At 45.4% G+C, this 23,128-nt stretch overlaps 1 protein-coding gene across 3 annotated transcripts in view; it reads left to right on the top strand.

Annotated features, from left to right (window-relative positions):
- ARHGEF4 (Rho guanine nucleotide exchange factor 4) overlaps positions 1-22,830 on the top strand; it is a 122,773-nt gene extending 99,943 nt beyond the window's left edge. For 2 of the 3 annotated variants that reach the window (XM_064457274.1, XM_064457275.1), the window contains 9 exons: positions 9,058-9,237; positions 12,120-12,314; positions 13,300-13,479; positions 14,090-14,322; positions 15,662-15,791; positions 16,694-16,825; positions 17,892-18,135; positions 18,815-18,892; positions 20,161-22,830. In XM_064457274.1, the coding sequence (XP_064313344.1) occupies positions 9,058-9,237; positions 12,120-12,314; positions 13,300-13,479; positions 14,090-14,322; positions 15,662-15,791; positions 16,694-16,825; positions 17,892-18,135; positions 18,815-18,892; positions 20,161-20,318 (1,530 nt within the window). In that variant the 3' untranslated portion in view covers positions 20,319-22,830. The remainder of the gene's footprint in view (positions 1-9,057; positions 9,238-12,119; positions 12,315-13,299; positions 13,480-14,089; positions 14,323-15,661; positions 15,792-16,693; positions 16,826-17,891; positions 18,136-18,814; positions 18,893-20,160) is intronic. The other variant, XM_064457273.1, reaches the window with a different exon arrangement.
- Positions 22,831-23,128: the final 298 nt, after the last annotated feature.

The following is a 23,128-nucleotide window of genomic DNA, read 5'->3' as shown; positions in this document are numbered from 1 at the left end:
AACATCAAGTAAAATTTTCTAAAGAAAATTTCTATTTGGGTACTTGAGAAATCGTAGTGTAAAAAAGATGCAACACCACTTGCTCTTAAGTGTGAGAACAACCAAACAGAAACATCATGGGTTATTTCCATTCCCAGGTTGTACAATTAAAATCAGGACATCAGAAAGTGTAAAAATTGCGTTAACCAGGTATGCTTCATATTCTGCAGTAAATGTAGACTTCAAAACTGTGGTGAGATGGAAAGGGGAGTCAGTCAGTCTGGCATGATTTTCATCTACAGCCAAACTGGAACCAGAAACTAGAAACTTTGTAGATGTGTGAGCCCTAGGTCAAAGTCTTGTTCAAACCTGAGAGTTCAACCCCAGGTCTCACTCCTTTCCCAGTCTTTGAAACCAAAGAAAATAGGAGAAGAGTGTGTGGCTGAGTTCCAGATGCTGTTACGCCCCTGCCCAGTAAATCCTGTTACAAACCCCTGAGTAGTTGTGTGCACCCACCTCCAGCTGCTGCAGTCAGAGCTGTCGGCCGCAGGATGTGGGGCCTGTGCTGAGCCAGGAGAGAGGAGCTCAGCGTTCCCCAAAGCACCCCAGAATAGCTGGAAAGAGGGGTAAAAAGAGGTAGTCTGTCAGAAATCTGAGCTGTTTGGGGTAAATGGGACTGTGGATCCTACCTTAACCTGGAGGGACAGGTGCCACACAATTGGGAGGGGTATGAGGAGTAGGTTAGCCAAAAGTTAAAGATGCTTAAGCTACTTTTAAGCCTTAGAGTATTTCAAGCTCCTTAAGCCACTTTAAGGCTTTAGATGGGTTTAAAATGCTTAAAACACTTTAAGGCCTTAGTTGAGTTTAAGCTGTTTAAGCTGATTTATAGCTTTGTAATGACTTAAGTTCTCTGGCTTTGAGTGCTTAAAAAGGTTTTGAGGTCCTTTGAGCTCTTAATTTTAAAGGCCTTTCTGAACACTTTGAATGAGGATGCAGTACATACCCACTCCTGTAACCTGCACTGAGGGACTCCTCCCTGAGTGTGTTGTCTGAGCAGCCCAAGTTTCCCTGGGTACACTTCCATCTGCCCTTCTCTGGGCGGGGCGGGGTGGGGGTGGGGGGGAAGCCCAGGAGTTGGACATCCATGTGGTAGGGACAAATGACTACCCCAGGTGTGTGGACTGACCTTCCTCCATGCACCTGGTGAGTGTTGCATGGGTAGGATAAACAGTGTGCGGGATGTTATGTCAAAGCTGTGTGGAAGTGCTGCATGTACCTCTGCCTGAGAAGTCCCAGCCAGGAGAATGACAGCCCTACCCCAGAGGACATCCTAATGTCCTTGTAATTACTGTGTTGGCAATTGCTAATTTTCCACCTGAACAAGAGTGTTGCAGTACCTCAGGGAATATATCTGTCCCTGTCAAGTTAACATTTTCAGGGCTCACTACTTTCTGGAGGTATTTGTGAGTAATACGAATAGTCAACATTTCTGGTTTTTACCTAGTGTCCTAAGACCAACTCTGTAGGGCCAGCCAGTCACTTCTGGCTGTGACTTGGGGTAACTGCTCAGGAAGAGATGCAAGTATGGCCTGGCTCTTTCCCTTGTGTGCCTTTCCAGGTGCGTTTAAGATCCCTGATGGGTGGTATCCAGATATGATGTGTTTAAATGGCCTTGAAAGACATACATTTGCATAACCGTTTTTTAAATCATCTGTGTTTGGCTCTGTGGCATCTTGTGGTGCAGCTTAATTATGCACCATGGGGAAAAAGTCCTGCTTTTGTACTAAATTTCTTGCCTGGCAATTTCACTGGGGATATATCAGCCTTACGTTACGAATAATCTCTGTTGCAGCTTCAAGGTCTATTTAGCTCGTACTAGCCTAGAAACTCTTCCCACCTTCAATTTGTGCCTTTGTGCCTTGTCTAGTTCTCATGGAGAACGGCTCCCTCATGGAGCAGGCCGATGTTTTCTTAAATCTGTCTGCAGAGACATTCCTGAGGAGCAGCTCATTTAGTCAGTCATTTGTGTTGGATATTGCCTGAGTTACATTTGTCAGCATAGAATTTAATTTGCCATTTTGTCTCGCTGTCAGCATTGTAACTGCTTGTTTGGAAAGAGTTTGAAAATATATTTTATTTACACCAGAAAATAAATGTCTTACAGACTTCAGTTTAAATAAGGATCCTCTGGAAACTTGCATGAAAGGTTACAATGGAAGCTGTTTTACGGTTTTACTTACTGTAATCACTACCAGCAACTGCAACATTTAGGTATAAAATGTGATACAAAGACAACCTTTTGCAGAGTGCTAACAGGTTTGAGAAGGGTTTTGCTCCTATTTCCTTATGCCAAAGCCTAAGGATGTTAGCTCCCAAAATTAGTAGACTCCCTTGATATACAGGGATGGTTGGGGTACTGAGGGCATTGATAGGATCTAGATGAGTAGGTGTCCTCCTCAGCTACAGGCTAGTAGCCCCACTCTTTCCTAAGATTTTTCCTGGCCTATTTCAGCGTAAAGTAAAATGGTCTAAAGCAATTCCAGTTGATTTGTTTTGCAATATAATAATCAGGTCCCATATCTTAGGTGAGGAACTGAGATCTTTCATCACTCTGGTGTTTGAAAAATCACATTTGACTGGACTCAGATGGACATGCACCTGGCATGCTTTCCCATGCTCTACTCTTCATATGCAGGTAGAAATAACATGGAGCACAGCTCTGCCTCCTCCACTTTCTACAAGAGTCGCTCCCCTCCTCCTGTGGCACTTGATAAAGGGAGCTTTCAAAGCTTCTCCTTGCCTGCTGCGGGGGGACCCTCCTCTTCTTTCCATCTGTTTAAATCACTTCTGAGAGGCAATCAGGACTCAGACGATATAAATAAAAGAGAATAATATAATTAATGCCAGTCAGAATGGTTTTGTGGAAAATAGTTCTTACCAAATAAATGTGATGACAAATTTTGAATGTTTGGTAAATGGAGGCAGCTGTACTAGATGTCACATGAGGAGTTTGACTACAGGCACTGATTAAAAAAGCAGCACTATAGAATATCAGTGTAGCACACTTAACTGGATTAAGATCTTGGCTGACTGACATCTCAGATTTGTTAAGGAGAATCACTGTCAAATTAAAATATTTTGAATGGAGATCTGCAGAGTTTGGTAAATGCCTGAGAGTCCTCCACTATCCTTAATCAGTGCTCTAAAATCTGTGCTGAAAAAATATGCAGCTGACACAGTAGGCAAAAAGGCAACAAATGCTGGGGGCATGGTGTGCAGGTCTGTGCTTCTGAGCAATAAATGCACCCACTGCCCATGTGGGGACACGTGTCTGGTGTAATGCTGTGGCAAGGAGGGCTTGTGTTATCCTGAAAAATATAGACAGAGGAGCAGCAAGAAGCAATGAAGTGTTTCCTGTGGCTGTGGAGTTGTGTCAGTTGTTCTGGCACCCTGCAGCCAGGAAGCAAGTCTTAGCTAGCCTAAATTCCTCCCTGGCAGCAAAGGCAGACAAGACCTCCAGGGGCTTGGTTAATTCATCATGCTAAGATAGATGCCTAAGATGAACCCTTCCCTGGGGTGCCTGTCTCTCTCCACAAAGGGGAGATGCTCAGTAAAGACTATCAAGATAACTTGTTCAGACTAAATGTCTGCTGTTCAGATGACAGAACCTTTATGAGATAAATTTCATCTCCATTGTCCATCATTAAACAATGAAACTAAAAGTTTTGAGAGGCAGCAAGAGCAAGCTGTCAGGATGATTTGAAAACTATCCAGTGGGTTCAGTTCAAGGGAGAGGCTAGCTAGCTTCTACCCACATTCAGAAAAAATAAGTATTTGTGTGGATGAAGCACTACCTTTGGGGCAAGAATGGAAGTAAAATTTTTCTTTAACTCCTCTGCTGTGCTTCGCATGAGAGAAGGCAGAAGAGAAGCTCTGGAAGCAAAGTGACAGCTGAAGGAACTGGAGCTGGAAGGAGGCTTTGCCTCTGGGGTCAGGACTGCCGCAGGGTTTAAATGTTTGATGTGCTGACCCAGTTCAGCTTCAGTCTGCACAAGTTCTGGAGGGGCCGAGCAACGAACACAGGCGTCACAGCTTCACAGCAATGAGGAAGGGCTTGGGTTCAGGTGCTCTTTATGGAAAGTGTCTGGTTTAGGGGTCACAGAGCTGAAAAGTAAATTCTGCTTTATTGCCACCTTCTCCCTGAACTGCCTTGTTGCCGGTGTCTTCTGATGCTCTTGGGTCCATTTTTTAGCTCTTTATAATCCAGTGTACTTGGCATTATCAAGAGCAAGCTATTAAAATTTTATTCAATTATAACTGAGTAGTTCAAAGGTAAAAATTTCTTAAAGGAGTCTTCATCCCTCCTTCTCTAAGTTGTTGAGATCTTTTACCTCTGTTAATATTGCCTGGAGCTCCTGTCAGAAAAAGACCAGGACTTAAAAGATAATTCTGTCAAGGTGTCCAGACTGAGACAAACAGGGACTGAGTAGCTGGAATGCAAACAAGCCCATAGATGCGGCCTTGGCACACCAGATCTGTTTGCCCACGTGTAATGGACTTCCTTTGGGGCAGCTATGTACAAATAGCCCTGTCTGTGTCTCCTCTTTGGCAGCCTGTGCATAGGCATTGCTTGGAGGAGTAATGCAGCAATCATCCCCCCTCCATCTTTCTGTGATACGCTGAGCAACCTGCACAAGCACTGCTTTACCGGCACCTTTCCTTAGCATCTGCCGTGTTTGTAAATGAGCAATGAGGCTGTAGCTGCATGGGCCGTAGGGAGAGCAGCTGCAGCTGCACAGAAATGCCAATGTAATATTAGAGCTGCAGTCAATTTTCAGTTTCAAAGCATCCGTGTTAGTACTGCCTTTGGGTTGCAAACACTGCTGTCTACAAACTTAAGTATTGTTATAAACAAAGGAAAATAGCCAAATTTTGTTTTCACGGCTGCCAGCAGCAGTAGCTAGAGCAGCTGTAGGGTGGCTGGGTTTGCATTCTCTGTCTTCTAATGTTTCTCTTCTAGAGACTGGTTTGGGGCCGCCTGAGAACATGTACTGTATTGTTTTTGATATTACAACACCAGCACGTAAATGTTGTTTCATAAAGAAATTAATAGCTGTTTTTCAAACCTTGCTTTAATCACAAAGATCAAACCCAGTAGTAAGATGAGCCTTTTGAGCCTAGGAGCTGCCATGCTTGGAAATGGTGAGCATTCCCTTTAATACATGCTTCTCTGGAAGATAAGCAGCTCTCACAATATAGCTGGTTGATTGTGCCATGCTCTAACACATTTTGCAGAAAACCCTTTTATCTGCTGGTGTGTTTTATCATTCCTGGGATAGGGAGTAAAAGTCCTAACCCTTTTTTCTCCAGTAACAGGATGTTCCTTGGAGAGGACGCTGCAGCGTGCTCTGCCCCAGCTGGAGCAGCTTTGCTTGCTGCCATGACATGAAGTACTGGAGGTGCTTCTGTGCCATGGAAATGTCAGTCCTGGCTCAGAGCTACCCTTTCGTATTCGCTCTGGGAAAGGGACTCTTACACTGGGTATATCTGGTATTTCTGTATCAGCCTAGGAATTGGACTGGATACAGTTGAAAAAAATAGTGTAAGGTACAGACTGGTATAGACTGAGGGCTAACAGGAAAATGAGCCCTGAGCATGGTGATCATTAAACACTGCTCAGTGTTTGTGTCTTCTCCCCTGCCCACCCCCCACCCCGCCAGTATACAAGCATGGCGCAGGGAGGAGACCGGGCAGAGCCTGTCAGCCTGCAGTCATGGAGGTGTTTCAAGTGCAGCTGTGCTAAACTAATTCAGGCAACCCAAAGCGTATATAAAAATTTCTTTTCATTTTTTGCTTTATTTATATTTATCATTCCTCCCTACAAACATGTTGCTTGGTGTAGTTAATCAAATCTTGGCCTGTATTTTGGGTGTCTTTTTGGTCATACCTTTGATCAAGAACTGTCTGTGGTAGTGGCTTGTGTGCTTGCTTGTGCCTATTTGGCCGGGATGGTGATGGGTCAGTTGTGACTTTCTGTATTTGGCAAATCATATTCACAGTATGGCTGTGGTTGAATAGAGAAAATGTAAGATATTAATATTAGTGGATGGATTAAAATACCAGCTGAGGATTCACTAGTCAGTCACATGGCTTTTGGTGACACTGAGAACCATGTGGCTCTGTCCCTTATGAGCTGGGTGTATCAACCCTAACATGCTGTTAATGCTAGGTCACACTTGGTCTCTCGTCTTCTCATCAAGACACTGAGATTTGACAGCTTGGTAGTGTAACGTATTAATGCCTTCACATCATCAGTGTCTTGCTTATGTGATCATCAAAATGCTAGAGAGGAAGTCCATTTAATCTCTCTGTGGCCACAGTCGTGGCACGTGCACCGCTGCCACATCATACTCGGAGCACTGATTCAGAGGGGCATATTTAAACACAGAGCAAAGTTACTTTATCTCAGAAATAGCCATGTTCTTTAAGTGCTGGTTACAACTGGCATGTTGAAAAGCCCGCTGAATGCCACTCTTTCCAAAGATTTATTAGCAGATGCCAGTTTCCTGAGCAACAGCCAGCCCTTACCCACAGGGGTACATAAGTCAGTGTGGTATGGCAGCAGCTTCGGCATGACCTGGTGGTAGGGCTTACCTAGGTGCAGGTGACTCCCCAACAGTCTGCGTGAGATCAGCATTAACCAGCTCATCTGTATAGGGGTGGCCAGACACTCAGCTCCAGCCACCCCATCACCCTGTTACTGCTCTTCTCTTCCTGCAGAAGGGAGCTGCTGGGCTCAGTTTGTGGTCCACACAGTCACTAGCCACTGACGCTGGACTGCTAAAGCAAATGGATGGGTTGTGCAGAGGTGGATTGCTCAAAGCAGCAGCAGAGTTATTTTCTGATGATCCACCATCATCCACAGCCCAGCTGTTGTTCTGTAACTGAAGTCTGCTAGCCGATTTTGGAAAAATATACACTTTTGCATCCACTCTCTTCCCTACTCTAGTTACCACTACTTTCTGTTAGAAAGCTAAAACATCTAAGTTTCTAGAAGCCTGACAAGACCTACAAGTGTTTCAAAAATATGAATAAAGGCTTTATTCATAATGCTGAGTATACTTCAAGCTCATCAAACTATACGCAATACGCCTGTTAAGTAAGCTACACATAAAAAGCATCACACATAGGCTGTACACACTGCTTGTGAAGCCCAAATATCCTTTCCCTTCACAGCTCTTTTGGACAAATGCCTGCCATTTGACTGGGCGTAGCTGCCTCTGCTGTGTGGTGCGTTCATCATTATCTCTTGATGTTTGGTTTTCTGAGACTAATGATACTACTTCTCTACTTGCCTTGTGATCAAAGCCTGTCCTTGCCATAGATGCTTAGACTAGTGAGACACCATTTAAGACTCTTGGATCACTCTCCCGTCATGCCACTGGCTGGCTGTATGACAGCAGCATGTCCCTTATGTTCATTCCCTGCCTCCTGGGCCTCTCTGTGGTGACCACTCACCTCTGTGAAGAGCAGAAACCTGCAGCAAGGATGCACCGAGCCCTGTGTTGGTGCAGTGGAGGGCAGCTGAGGGGCGTGCCGACACAGTGGCTATGCAGATAAGTGGGAACCTCTCATCCTTTCCTTCCCCATCATCCTGTTATTTTTGTCAGAATGGAAATATTGCATTAAGCTGTTTCTGGTTCAGTGAAGGGGCATTTGCTATCCAAAGGCAGATTTTATTTGAATTTTCGTTCAAATGCCTCGTTAAGTGTCTCCTGATTTACTGTACGCATGATTTTCCTGACATTCTTTTACAATGTGCATCTTTATTCTTGGGGTAGGGGCAAAAGTAGTAACCCAGAGCCACAGATGACCATGTGACCAAACAACCTAAGGTGCCCAGCATGGATGACACGTGCATTATGTACCTGTGGTGATACTGCTGCAGTGCTTTGAGATACACCATGCATAGTGGGTTTTCTACAGGTTCTCTTTCTCCCTTGTGCCTCACAGACCACTCTTTCCATTGTCTTCCCAGAATTTACCGTTGCACCATTTTCCTGGAGAAAAATAGACCTTTGCTGCCACTCCAGAATGGCTGAATAAGTCCCTTTTAGCAGGACTCCAGTATATGCTCTGCCTTCTTGGGGAAATCCTTGGTGTTCAGAGAGTCCCAGTCATGCTCAGGCTCCGAGAAGCCTGTGCATCTAACTCTGTAGTTGTTGAAATTCAAAGGAGCCTGTGACGTGATAAACATGTGGGCATCGGGCAGGTACTACTGATGTAGTGGCCAGCAGGACCAGGCTACGCATTCACTGCTGCAACAGGTCCCAAGTGTTAGTTACACCACAGCTAAAGCGTGAATGGTTGGGAATGGCATTAGGCATGTAAAGACACAATCATCACTGTGTTCAACAGCCCCCATTTCAAGCCTCTAAACATGTGGGATGGTTATTTTGGGTTTTGTTTTGTTTTGTTTTGTTTTTTTAATTGCTGGTGCCCCTTTTTTTTCCTGAGAGTAGGCCCTCTATGGGACAGGTAGTAAATAACTGTCGTCCCTCAGCAGAATTACGTAAATTCTTCAGAAGACTTATTTTAAGCAGCTTAAGTGCTAAGTTTAACCACCTTAAAGACTTAAGGCTCTATCCATCCTAGACTAGCTCTGACACCTCAGAATACTTTCTGCACTGAAGTACGTTTCTAAATGTTGATGCTCAAGGTTTTATTTCGGGGCTTTCCCAAGCAGGGCTTCACTGGCAGCACAAGAGCATCCTCCACCAACAATGTACCACTGAGTCTTGTTTGCTGGCGGAGGCAAAGTCACCAGTGAGAAATTCCAGAGCATCAAATTTATATTCTTTTATGTGTCCAGGTGATTCCGAATAAATGCTGTTGAGAGCAAGGTTAGTCAAAGCAATTGCCAGACTAGCACTAACTCTTTTTCACATTGCTCATGGGGAGTAAACAGTCATCAACGCTTGTTTGGCTCAGCAGCAATGGTGCCAAAGCTGCAGCCGTGTTGGCAGACTGCACTGCTTCCTTGGTGGGAGCTGACAGTTTGACTTGCTCTGTCCACAGCTCATCAGCGATGGCAGTGTGGTGTATGCAGAAGCCCTCTGGGATCATGTCACGATGGACGACCAAGAGCTGGGATTCAAGGCCGGCGATGTCATTGAAGTAATGGATGCTACCAACAAGGAGTGGTGGTGGGGGAGGATTCTGGACAGCGAAGGCTGGTTTCCAGCTAGCTTTGTACGGGTAAGAGCTTGATGTTTCTTTATGCCTCTCCATTAGCACCAAGTGTTTGTTCTTTTTCTCCAGGTTCTGTAGTCACTCCTCAGCACTTTCACTGATAGAGGTAGTTGGTTCAACATGCATTGTTACTGTTACTCTACACGGTATGTAGGACCTTCCTGGCTGGAGAAGCCCCTCTTTACATGAGTAAATCAGGGTAAGGGTGGTTCAGTTCCAGACTCTGGAGCTAAGCTAAACTGCGCTACCTGGGGAGCGGCCCTGCATGGTGGTTTGCAGCCTGTGCTCCTGCTGACCCATATGCATATTGGCTAGTTTGTCCCCAAGCACGCAGCCTCTCCTTCAGGAAAGAGCAACATATACTCTCCTGGAGGAATCCCAGATGCAGCTGGCAGGGGTCTTCACTCTAGCGTCTGCTTCAGACAGTATGGATAAGCATGGCACCAAATTTAGCTTTCTCCATAGAATCATAGAATCATTAAGGTTGGAAAAGACCTCTAGGATCAAGTCCAGCCATCAACCCAACACTACCATGTCTCCTAAACCATGCCCTGAAGTGCCACATCTACACGTCTTTTAAATACCTCCAGGGATGATGACTCCACCACCCCTCTGGGCAGCCTGTTCCAATGCCTGACCACTCTTTCAGTAAAGAAATTGTTCCTAATATCCAATCTAAACGTCCCCTGATGCAGCTCGAAGTCGTTTCCTCCATCTGGTGCTGGGTCCAGTGCTATCCCACATCCCAAAGTATGCAACCACCTGACTCATGCACCTTCTTTTAGCCCAGGAGTTTTAAAAACATGAGGCTGGTGGGCTACCACGCAGCACTGTATCCCAGGCATTTAAAATAGAGGAGAAAAACCACAAAAAATGTCTTGCTGGTCATGTGGGACAACTGATGAGGGGGGAGATGTGAAACACTTGATGCTTGTGGGCCAAGGCTCTCCCCCAGTGCCAGCTACAAAGACCATATAGAAATAGCTATGTAGAACAGCCAGCACAGTCCCAGCTGTATACTGCAGAGGTTGAATTTCCAACAGAGCATTCTGAAACACATCAGAATTCTCTGTGTAAGTGGGGGGTAAAAGAAGAGTCTGGGTAGCTGCTGTGCACTCCTTTCCAGCTGTGAGGAAAAAGGCTTTTATGCTTTCTTTGGGCTGTGACTGCTGGTGTGGATGCCTGATTCTGCTTTCACCACTTCAGGGCAGGCTCCTCTACTGCAAAGGCAATTAGGTTCCTAAGGGCAGAGATTCTCCACCCTTTAGCTCTTTATCCGGGTCACTTCAGATCACAAGTGACCCAAAACCAGGTGAAGCATGAAAGGAGGTGATACGAGGTGATCTGGTGTGCGTAGCAAGTTCTCGGAGAAGTGGGGCAGATAGTGCTATAAAAGTTTTGAAATGCTTTGCTATAGATTGCAGGAAACAGTCTCAGCTGGATAACTATTACGAACAGTGGACCAAACTCTCAGCACTGGTGGGGATGAAAATGCTTTTTTCACAACCAAAACACAGGCCTTTTTTTTTTATGTTACTGATGAGTTGAATTGTTCCCCTGGCTGGCAAAAACTTGTGACAATATTTCAGGGGAAAGCAGACTAGCGCTAGCCATTAGGGATACAGAGTAAGAAGTTCTTTTAGCTGAGCAATTACAGCACTTTATTCAAGCATCTGAGTGAAGATTTCCAGCTAATTATCACTGGTTCTCAAGCTTACTGCTGGGAAGGCTGGTATGTTTGGGGATTTGGATAAATATCCAGGTCTCTCAGTTAACTCCACACAGGTTTCAGGCAAAGGTCTGCGTTTAAGACTAGCCAATGTTGTTCTGCTCATAGTGAAGGAAAACCAGGATTGCATGTCTTGAGGGCTTCACCAGCTGTAACAGTGAGTAAATGTAATCTCTGCCTATGCTGACAAGGGATAGGTATGCACTGTTTTTATATGTAGATATATATGTGAATATAGTGGTAAGTAATCCTGCCTAGAAAAAACTGCATTAGACGTTTAAAGCAGGTCTGTGTCGTTGTACTAAAATTGCCTATAGCTACGCATGTTCCTACTTCAGTGTTTTTCACTTCTCTGTGCTGAGTTGTGTACAAAACATTCCCATGGGCGCTCTAAGAGCTATAATACTACTATGTAAAAGAAAGCTCGTAAGTGAAATGCACTGATAATTGCCTGCTATTAAATAAGGTACTTTGCTGTTGTTGACAATATACTCCGTAGGTGGTGTGCCTACAAAAGGCTGATGTTTTTCTCTGCTCATGCTGTGCTGCCATCTGATGGGCATTATGAAGCAACCATGAGTTTCACACACAGCCCTGTAATGTAATGCCATTCCTTACCACATTATAAGCCCGCTGGCATCTGTATCAGCTTTATATTAACAATAGGTTATCTTTAAATAATCTTGGGGAAAGAGATACTGAGAGGCCGTCCATTATTTATAGTATGAGAACAACAGTAAAGCTATATAAAAAAGCAACTATTAACTGGTTCCCCCCCCCAACACCCCCTCCCAAGTACCTAAGCAGATTTCACTTGATAAACCTTTTCCTGTCCTGATTTTGTATGTGTTCTTCCTGGAGGACTCCATATCATTCTTGTGACTTCTGTCCACAAGGGATGCCTGCTTAAAACCACCCATGTCACAGAGTAGGAGCAGCTGTCATGTGGCTTGAAAGCACCCTCCCAAAACTTGCTGTCTAGCCTTAGCTTCCCCAAGGGGGAAATATGTTTATAAGTAATATACACGTAGCAGCCCTCCTCGCTCCTTATCCTAGCTCAATCTTTGTCTGCCATTCAGTCAAGTGCCCCAAACTTCTTTTCCTCGAAAGACTTGTGTTTAGCAATACCAACGATGAGCATCTTGTGTATCTGGCACAGCTGCGAGTAAATCAGGATGAACCCATGGAAGATTATCCCCTGAAGGTAGAGGGTGGCAAAGAGGACGACTCCAGCAGTGGTACCCGCCGCTTTGGGATGGGGCAGACCACCAAAGACCAAATGAGGACCAACGTCATTAATGAGATCATAAGCACAGAGAGAGACTACATCAAGCACCTGAAGGACATTTGTGAGGTAACGGAATAAACGGGGAAGTGAATGTCAGAACTTGTCTGAAGGATAATAAAGTATTCTTGCCCAGAGAGTTACCCTAAGCAGGTAACTTTTCTGAAAATGAGACTATATTTCCATCAGAGCTTGCTCACCTAAATGGCGTTGCATGCTTAGAAAACAGGAGGCGATTCATTACAGCAATATCCCAAATGCCTCTGTATTTGGAGCACCCACTTAGGCTCTGATTAATTCAATTTCCTAAGCCAGAGAAAAGTAAATGTCTAGCATTGCTGTCCTCTTTAATATATGTTTTGAGGTAATATAATAACTCCAGCCTTCAGGCAAGTCATGCTCATACCAAAACAACTGGGGGATGTTCAGCCAATTAGGTCTTTCACTTCCAAATATGCTGAGTATTGCGACACCTATTCCAGAAGATGCATGCTGTCATATATGCTGGGGTAAATGAAGGTAATTGAAGAGAGTTTTGCAGAAGCATAGTTCTTCACTGAAATGACACAAAAATGTAGTGCCTTACAGGAGAGCCAGCTAGGGCAAAGCAGCACATACTTACCAAGCAAGCCTCTCCTCCTGCAGTGTCGTGTGTGTGTCCCCCCATGTCCTTTGTGTCCTCCTCCTCCCTTGAGTCAACCAGGCATTTCCCAACACAAGCATCCAAAACAGATCTGCTATTGGATTTAATTGGCCTAAATCTATCAGTCGATCAATGCTGGGGTCAGAACACCTGTAGCCTGCAGGCAGATAAAGGTGTTTTTAATAGGAGACAAAGCAGCTCTGGGACTCCTTCAAGTGTGGATTACAGTACTGTTTAAGGCAGTGATGTAGCTGTGGCTTGGAAATAATAGCTAAAACAGGGATGCACCTATGCAGGAAGCGGGTACAGGAACTTGGTGTTCAACTGACTACAGTCCACAGGGTTTTCTGTTGGTAACCAAAGGCCACAGAACAAATGCTCAGGAAGCTTTCCCATTTGGTTTCCTCCTAGGGTTACATTAAACAGTGCCGCAAAAGAGCTGACATGTTTACAGAAGAACAGCTGAAGACAATCTTTGGGAATATTGAGGACATCTACAGGTGCCAGAAAAAATTTGTTAAAGCACTAGAGAAGAAATTCAACAAAGACCACCCACATTTGAGTGAGGTCGGCTCATGCTTCTTAGAATACGTAAGTAAAATTGACTTCATGGTAAAGGGTAGCTGAGCATGGATTAAACCAGATGATATAGAAATTGACCTGACAGAACTGAAGCTCTGTTTAAAAAAAGACCCACGTACACCCCTCCACCCACCCCCCGTTCAACCACTACCCACCTCCCAAACAAACATCCTCTAGCTCTTGTGGCTGTGAAGAGAACATTTTCAAAGTGCCTCAGTTTCTGAGCACTTTACTTCCTGCCAGACCATGCTACTTTACACAAAAATTTATGAAGATTCCAAATCTTGAGCTGGACCTGAGTTTACAGCTATGGTATTTTCAGGTCACTGCGGGATCAGCAACTGCTGATCCAGTCACTAAAAGCATTCAGCTGAGCACAGGCCAGAGTACACGGAAAGGTCTTGTTCTCTTGGATAAGCTGCACATTCCGTAACTTGTAATATGCACTGCCCATCCCCTACTTTAGGTCTCCAGGTTTCAAAGTCTGGGGAGGATACAAATTACCAAAAGCCTCATGTGATAAAAGGGTAGGACCTACACAGGAAACTCGCACACAGCAGGTTGAGCCGGGCCATCACCCTGAAGAATAGGGACAGTAAATCCCTCATTTCCCTTGCAGCAAACAGAGTTTCAGATATACTCTGAATACTGCAACAACCACCCCAACGCCTGCATGGAGCTGTCCCGCCTCACCAAAGTTAACAAGTACGTCTACTTCTTCGAAGCCTGCCGCTTGCTGCAGAAGATGATCGACATTTCTCTGGATGGTTTTCTGCTGACTCCCGTGCAGAAAATCTGCAAATATCCACTGCAACTGGCTGAATTGCTCAAATATACCAATCCCCAGCACAGGTAGGTCAGCATGGCAGGGAGGGAAGGAGCGAGACTGGTCTTGTGGAAATAGACTAATGCAGAATCGTGTACTGAGGGCAGCTTGCCAAGAGCAAGCGATACTATGATTCTTCTGTGTTACCTTGTAGAAACCAGGAAAAAAAAAAAGGGTTTTTTTCTATCAAATACATCATTTTCCATTACAGTAGCACTAGGCTTTCCTGTCTGTTACAGACCTGGGGTTGCAAGGTCTGCCTTATTAATGGTACTTTTCTGTTTTATTTGGCCCACATATCTGATACCAGCACATACATACTTCAGAGTTAAATGTTTCCAGTGGTGGTGTTGAAAACTTTGCCTCCAAAAGCACTGTTTGAAATACCCCAAAATGTCCATGCAGCTACACCATAGCATGTCAGGGCTGAGTGGTAGTCATGACTTTTGGTCAGTGCTTCCCCAGTGGGAAAGCGTGGCCTACAGGAGTCAAGCCATGCACACTCTTCAGCAGTAGCTCAAAAGCCTCCAAATCCATGTCTCTGTTTCAGGGTGAAGCTCAAATAACTACGTCCCTTAATCAGGCATCTGAAATAATTTGCTACAGAAATAAAGCATGAAAAATCTGTATTAAAGGGAAGTGTTGGTAGTGGTCCATTGTGGTTTGACTTAATTTTACCTTCCTACTTACAGCACTGCTATTTCTCAGAATGGTTTTAAGCATGGCTTATTACATCTATAAGCAGGTTGTTCTGAAGCTGACCCCTTAACAGAAAGCTCCTTAATGCAGTACACAGATGTTTTGAAAATTGCGTTAAGAGACAAGTTGTGCAGAACAGCCCCTTCCCAGCTACTTTAAACTCGGCAGAAGTAGCTGATGGCAGCAGATGGTGCATGGGGGAGGGTAGATCAGCTTCTGTCCTACCCTTCCAGATAAACCATCAGCTCCTGTTTGAAACGAAGGCAGTTATTGCTGAGCTGCCTTACCTATGCATGATAGTCCCTGTATGAAAACAGCGGTCTTATGAATACATTGTGTTATGTGGAAAGCCCTGGAGATTCTTCCAGCAACTTGTATTTACACCTCTGTGGCTAAATTTGATTGCTTACCCACTTCCTTTCCACAAACTGGGCCTGGATTTGTTACAAGACTACCATCTGTGCCTCAAAACCAGCACACATCTGAAAAGCTGCCCACAGAAACACGTACCTCAGACTTCCAGTATAAAACAGCTGGGATAAGTGCAAGTGGAACTCATGTTTTCTGCTCTCCAGCCCTAGACCATGGTAGATTGCACTCCTTTGGAGTGTAGATACAATAAGCACGTGTCATTTTGTCATGCCTAACACCTCTGCTCTACCCTAGGGATTTTAAAGATGTTGAAGCTGCCTTAAATGCCATGAAGAACGTTGCTCGGCTCATCAATGAGAGAAAGCGGCGGCTGGAGAACATTGACAAAATTGCTCAGTGGCAGAGTTCGATAGAAGACTGGGAGGTAAGAAAGAGACTTACTTTCCGCATCAATTGAATGTTCTGTGTTGCCCTGCTCCCCCTGCCCCCCGCCAACAGCTTCTGCCTACAGCAAGATGTTTGCAGGGATTACTATGCAGCTATACCTTTGTTCTGCAGCCCCACTCTGTGTGTGTGTGTGGGGTGGTGGTGTTCGAACAGATGTGCTCTTTTAGTACAACTGAAAAGGTCTAGCACATAACCCAGCTAGACCAGCTGCCTTTGCATGTTCCCTACTATTTTTGCTTCCTCATTTTCCTTGCAGAATAAAATTAGCATGTAGGCTGGTGAAATCCTATTATTTTCTTCCTGCCCCCTGTTTTGTCTTGAGTGATTTCAAACTCTCAAGATGGGCAGAATTGCCCCTTAATGCTTAATAAGCCACGTTATTCTTGCAGAAAGGCAAGCTCTGCTAGAGTGGCAAAGGAAGCCAAGGTTCCCCATAGCCTCATTAGAAAAAAATGCTAAATTAAAGGAACAAAACTACTAATTCTCTAAATCCTAGACTCAATAAAGCCACACCATCTCCCTCCCCAAGGATGTCAGGCTAAACTCTCAGCTCTCTGCTTATGTGCCTCCTTGAACATCAGGGATGGATCAGCTGCCCTGAGCAGACTCCCTGAAACAGGAAATATTTTTTTCATTTAACACACTATGGTTCTTATCAAATTCAGTTCCCATTCCCTGGGTTCCAAGGGCACGGTGTCTCCCTGCTGTGACAAGGACTGTCCTCCAGCTCAGAGGCTCTCTCTCATTCCCAGAGGAGAGTTTCCTAGACAGGAGTTCAGGCCCCACAGCCAAGCTGAGGGTCACCTATGAGACTACAGGCTTATTTCTCCTCCTGTTTTCAGATGGCTGAGACCAACATGTTTGTTGTGCTGTTCTCAGGGTGAAGATGTCCTAGTCAGAAGCTCAGAACTCATCTATTCTGGGGAATTAACCAAAATCTCCCACCCTCAAGCCAAGAGCCAGCAGAGGATGTTCTTCCTCTTCGATCACCAGCTTGTGTGCTGCAAGAAGGTAACCTCACTAGCCCAGCACAAATGCTATCTATTAAATGCTAAAGAATGTGAGCGAACTCCTCTCTACCCCTTTGTTTCCTTAATATCTACTGGCAACATACGTGCTTCTGGTGCAGAGACTTTTTATGTGCATTCACTGCAATCTTTTCTCTGACATCCTGGTACGTTCTGCACACCTGACCACAGCGATAAGCTACAGGAACTAACTACTGGCCTATGTCTTAAGCAAGAGAGGAAAACATCGCACTGCTTCTAGAGTTAGTGTATGGGTTTATTTTATACAACTAAAGTATGAGCATTGTCACCCCTTTTTTTTAAAGATATTTTTTCAACTGCACTACCACATGAGATGAATATATTCAGAAGGTAACTGCAGCTTTGATGAAGAGCTGTGGGCCTTTAGAATAAATAACACCATATTAACATCATATGTAAGTCTGTAAGTACAGCCCTTTATATTTTTCATAACCTACGTAATAAAAGAGAAGTTCCTTCATAGAGCAAATGAAAGATATCTTCCACTGGAATTTCAGAACTGAACGTGTCAATTTGTTTTTTTGCATGATCCATGGCATATAGGTAGCTCCAGGTAACTTAGGCATGAGACCCTCACTGTTTTATCACTGCTCTCAAATTTACTTTTCATTGTCAACACAAATACCCAAAGCATTTTTTTTAGGTTTCTAACTGGAACCCAAATAGGATTCAAATACTTTTTTTCTGACGCTGGCTTAATGAGGATTTGGGATCACACGTAAGAACACAAGCTTACTGTCCTTCAGAGCTCTTCAGGGCAGCTGATACTCACAACGGTAGATGCCAGCCTGTCCTGACCCCACCGCTCAAAGAAACCATCCGGTTCCCCTCACTCACTGCCAATGGTATCAACAGGAGCTTAGCACTGCGATTCCAGAGATGCAAATCCAGTATCAATTTTTTTCTTACAGAACTGTAATGAGTGCCAAGATTAAATTACTCCATCATATCAAAGAAAATGAATGTTTAAGGAAGGGACAGGACAGGAACAGTAACTTCCATATAAGTCTGTGTGATCTCTCTTGCAGGACCTTCTGCGTCGGGACATCTTGTATTATAAGAGTCGGATCAACATGGATGATATGGAAATACTGGATGTAGAAGATGGGAAGGACAAGGACTTCAACATCAGTGTGAAAAATGCATTTAAGTTGCACTGCCGAGACACTGAGGAAGTCCACTTATTCTGTGCAAAAAAGCCTGAGCAGAAACAGCGCTGGCTGAAGGCATTTGAGAATGAAAGGCGACAGGTTCAGCTCGACCAGGAGACAGGTATGGAAAGAGCAAAGCTGTCAGGCAGCAGGGCTTTCGGGGTGTTTTGTGGTTTTTTTTCCCCCCCTCTCCTTTTTTTAACCACCAGCCAATGCATAAGAGTGGAAACGGGGGGATGATAGTCCATGCTCCAGTCCAGCCATGGGCTGCTGAATTGCATATTCTGAATGAGTCCATGGAACTGGAGGAAAAAAAAAAACCCAAACCACCAAGAGCAGACACTGCAGCATGTCCTCAGGGAGGCTGATGTGTCTTTACTGAGTTCAGGCAGGGCTGACAAAACAGTCACTATTTTGCAGTGTAGTGTGAGTGCCCAACTCGGCCATATCTATACAAAACATGTTCAGTCAAGGGTTCTCATTGCTGCTTGATTCAGATGTGTGTGAACTAATGAGATTTGAACTGCAACGGGTCTGGACTGGCTTCCTCACCCAGCAAAGCATGGGGTAGAAGAGCAGACAAACTTTGCATGAGAGGTAAGGAGAGTTGCGCAGCACAGGCTGGGGTGGTGGGCCAGGGGGGCAGTACATGCCCCTCCCACCTTTGGGAGTAGTTTTAGCTTGTGACCTCTCACCTCAGGCATTTTCCTACCCGTGTTTCCCTTACTGTCTATGCCAGTGTCTTCCCATGAGAAACAAAATGACAACCTGCTGCTGACAAACTCTATTTTATCTTCAAGGTTTTTCAATCACAGAGGTGCAGAAAAAACAGGCAATGCTGAATGCCAGCAAGCAGCACCATACTGGGAAGCCTAAGGGTGAGTCACACCTGAGCATATAAGTGCTGCCAGAACTGGGGGTGGGGGGTGGTTCTACATGTACTGTATGGGAGCATTTTCAATGAAGCGGCATTAACAAATTCTTGAGAGGGCCAGATGGTGAGCTCTGATGTGACAATCTGCAGTATAGTTCCTGGCAGATTCAGATGGCTGGAGTCAGGAAACTACTCCTAGCTAATCGCTGAGCACTGTGCCAGGAATCAGTGATGTACAAGCAGGCAGCTTCTGTCCAAAGGCTAGTTCACAGCCTCACCCTAGAATCCAGGCTCTCCAGGCAGTGTGGCATTCCCTGTGTGATAATCCCCATGACTGGGCATTGGACTCAACGTATCTTCAAGGTCTTTTCCAACCTAAACAATTCTATGATGCAAAGAGGGTCCATAAAGGTAACCACAGGGACTGTTCCTGCCTGGGCAGTTGTGCCTGAGGAATATGCTATGAAACCTGTCATTTTGGCAGAATGCCACAGGTAGGTACCAGGCTCACTGACAGAGCTGTTCATTAAAACTTTAAGAGACAAGGAAGATTTAGGGGAGCGTGAACTCAAGCTACAGAAAGGAAGGCTCCTGTACCCACAGCACTCTCAGCTGAAGAATCCTGCTAACCCACTTTGTGATGCCACCACACCTCTTTATATCCAGAGGAAGAGACGCCACTTGCTTTCCTCTGGACCCACACAGAGACAACCACTTCCTCTTGGCGGTACGAGCCAGCAGTTATAGCCTAGCCAAGTATCCAGTAAGAAAGCTTGGCTAAAATTCAAAACAATTCAGAGGTGAGATTTAGCTGCAAAGAGAGGAAAGTTTGAAAGGAGGCCAGACCTCTCTGACAGAGCAAAGCCCTAGGGGCAAAGCAGTAGAGGAGACCCCACAAGCCAGCCACAGGCAAGGCACTGGCCATCATGACTCGGAAATCCAGCGCAGGAAGGTGTAACAGGCAACAGAGGCACACTCGCATCAGCTGCTTCTCCCAAAACAACCAAAGTCACCAGTTAAGCTTGTCACTAATGGTGAGCTATGGCTATTTAGCCCTGTTGTAGTGGTGACAGAACACCTCTCAGTTATGCTTCGTGTTTCTGGGACTTCCACAGCATCAAATCTAATCCCAAAAAGCAGTGTTGAAATGAAGAGTAATACTAAGACAAACCCAATTCACTCCCCTGCAGCTTTAACAGGGACTGGATGGGGCAGGGTGCAGGAGGGAGCTGTGCTCAACTAACATGCTTCCCCATCTCCTTCTCACCACAGCTGTCACCAGGCCATACTATGACTTTCTGATGCGTCAGAAGCATCCCACCCTGCCTACCACGCTCCCTCAGCAGCAAGTCTTCATGCTGGCAGAGCCCAAGCGCAAGCCCTCGAACTTCTGGCAGAACATCAGCAGGCTGACACCCTTCCGGAAATAAGGGCAGCCCCATGTTTGTGCCTGAACCCCTTCTGAGAAAGCACTTTATCCATCAGTCCTGGGAGGTGGAGCCCAGGTTCTTCCAATCCTTTGTTTACAGAGGATGGCACACGTGCTCCAGCCTTCCCTATTTATTTTGCAGACCGACTGAGCGCACTGGCTCCGAGGTGAGACACTGCGTGTGTGCGCTTGCACACACATCTGCGTTTGTGCCAGTCCCATCGAGCCAGCCTTGCACGGCGCCCAAGGGGCAAACTTCCCGGAAGAGATCACAGCAGGGAGCCTGGCATGTTTCATCTGAAGAGATTTTGCCTGTCAGCTGTACTTTTACTTGCTCCTTCCAACTGAGAACACTACTGCTGTCTGGCAGCTGTCAGAGAGGGGATGGCGGCTGATACACCTGCCCGCTCCATGTCCGCTGACGTGCTCGGAACAAGAGTTCAGAGTCACTGACATTACGCATTTTCCATGGAGGGATAATCCCTTCTGCTCTCTGCCCACCCCCACTCCCCACGCTTCTCAGAGACATGATCCTCCCACACACTAATTCAGTTAGCCTTCGCAGGCACTCAGACAAGACAACAGTGAGTATCACACTGTGACCTTTTTCTTTCCTTTAGTTCAACACCACTGATGAATTATATAGTACATTAAACTGTGCCAATCAACCTGCAGCATGAGTAAAGTTCAAGAATCTCTCTAGTGGGTTTGAGTTACATAAGTTAGAAAAATGTGCCTGATTAATACCATACTCAACTCCTTAGGTTCTCGTCTCTCCATCATTCTGCCATATTTCCTGGCCAATGAAAATGCTCATTGTTTGTAATGTGTTTATTTATGGTAAAAAACAGAACTGTGTATTTTGTAAGTCTGTAATTGTTCTTGTCAGATGTTGTTAACTTGATGCCTGTTTTGTCTTTTTTTTTTTTTTAAAGAAAGGTCGATATTTGCAAACCCAGCTCCCAGAAGTCAGAACCTACAGTTCAACTCAAAGACTAAAAGCAGGGCTGTTATGCAAACTCCCACAGACCCTCACTTCAAGGGGTATTACTACAGCTTTTTGACACCTTTAAGAAATGGAAAGCCACTTTAGAAAGCCCTGAATTTGGCATTAAAAGCCTCACTTTTAAGTACCCAAGTTTCAAACTGTGGCCAAAAAGAATTAATTTAAATCTTGGTTAGCAAAAGGAAAGATTTGCCTTACCATAGTGAGAGTTAGAAGCCATACTGACTGAATTCCCTAGCTTAGGAGACATCCCATGACATTGGAAGGAAGAAACCTGCTCATTCCAACACGAAGCTAGTGTGAGCCAGCACTAACTGTCTGCAGAGCTCAGAAGTCCAGTGTTAGTTGATGCTGTAGCTGACCAAAGTCTGGTCATCCAGGGATATGAATTCAGTAGCACGTACAAAGTCATTCTTGCACTATATCTCCCCCTCAGACCAGGGGCAACATTTAATTTCATAAAGAAACTTGTAAAAGTGACTCTCGGCCTGTGTTTGTCTCCAACATGTCTATCTGTGTGAACTTAAGTTACTCTTCAAAGTCACTGTAGAGATTCTGCTCTTGCAGCTTAAAAGAACAACCACTGATCAAGAGAAGTCGTCCTAGAAGGTTATCCTCAAAGCAGCCACCCTTCGGGTGGAAGGCTGGTGAAGCAGAGGCTGTACCAGAGACATACCGGTCACATACAACACCGATCAAGGTTAGCAAGCCACCAGCTCCCACATTCCTGCTAGTTACTTGAATGGAAAGCATGGCTAGGAAACATCAATAAAGCTGCAGGGGATGCTCAAGCCCACTTTGAGCAATATGGCATTAAAAAGGAACAGCAAACACTAAGAAGTAAGAAACATACTTGAAAGAGAACCCAGTTGCTCTTCCTGGGACCTGCCCAGCTACCAGCCTGCGCCCCTGCCCTTCTTCCTGGGAAAACACACAACTCCATGCTCTTCTGGTGGAGCCAGATGTGACCTCACCATTCAATATGGTCCTACAGTGGTGACTTAAAACCCCCAAAAGCTCTCCCTCATGGAGAAGCACAAGAGATGTCTGCCCATGGAAGGCTGTGGTGGGTTTTTTTTCCCAGTTGGTTGTTTTGGCTTTGTGGTTTGTTTTTTTTTTTAAAGCACTTTCCCTAACACACCTCTCCCCGCCACGTCACCCTGTGCAACGGAGGAAAATGGGGCTTACCAGACTGGAAGCAGAGCCTTGAGATGCCTGCCTGCCTCAGCAACCTGAACCAGCACAACCACTTACAGGGCTGCTCTGTCATCTGTCAAACACACGCAGGCATGAGAAAACAAGCTGGGGTACAGTGCAGGAACAGCCTTCAAACACTGCACAAAGAGGTGTGGCTCACTAAAATGGGGGGGGGGGGGGGGGGGGAAGAACAACCAACCGAAAAAAAAAAAATCAGCCCTCAGTTGCACATTCCAGCCACATTATCAGGCTTACGGTGCTCAGGATGGCCCAGCTTCGCCTGCTTGTGCAGCGCATAGTGACAGCCTAATCTTTAGTGCCAACACGAAGAGCTTCTGACAGTTGTGCCTCTCAGCCTGAACCAAGGAACAGAGCATTTGTTCTCTACACTGGAGAGGACAGTTTGTTAATACTGGGGGCATGCATGCAGGTGCACACACACCCCCACCACCCCACCCAATGTTGACTAAGGCTCCACTAAGTACTTCTTGCCAAGTGGCAAAATTAACACCTCCCAGGCCTGTGCCAGAGTGCTCTGCATGCCACGAGCATTTCATGGTTTGGACATTTGCCCCCCTCCAGTCTAAATGCCAAGAACACCCCCACCA

Source organism: Phalacrocorax carbo, chromosome 7, assembly GCF_963921805.1.
Source record: "Phalacrocorax carbo chromosome 7, bPhaCar2.1, whole genome shotgun sequence".
NCBI classification, from domain to species: domain Eukaryota; kingdom Metazoa; phylum Chordata; class Aves; order Suliformes; family Phalacrocoracidae; genus Phalacrocorax; species Phalacrocorax carbo.
This window is presented reverse-complemented; position numbering and strand designations above follow the sequence as displayed.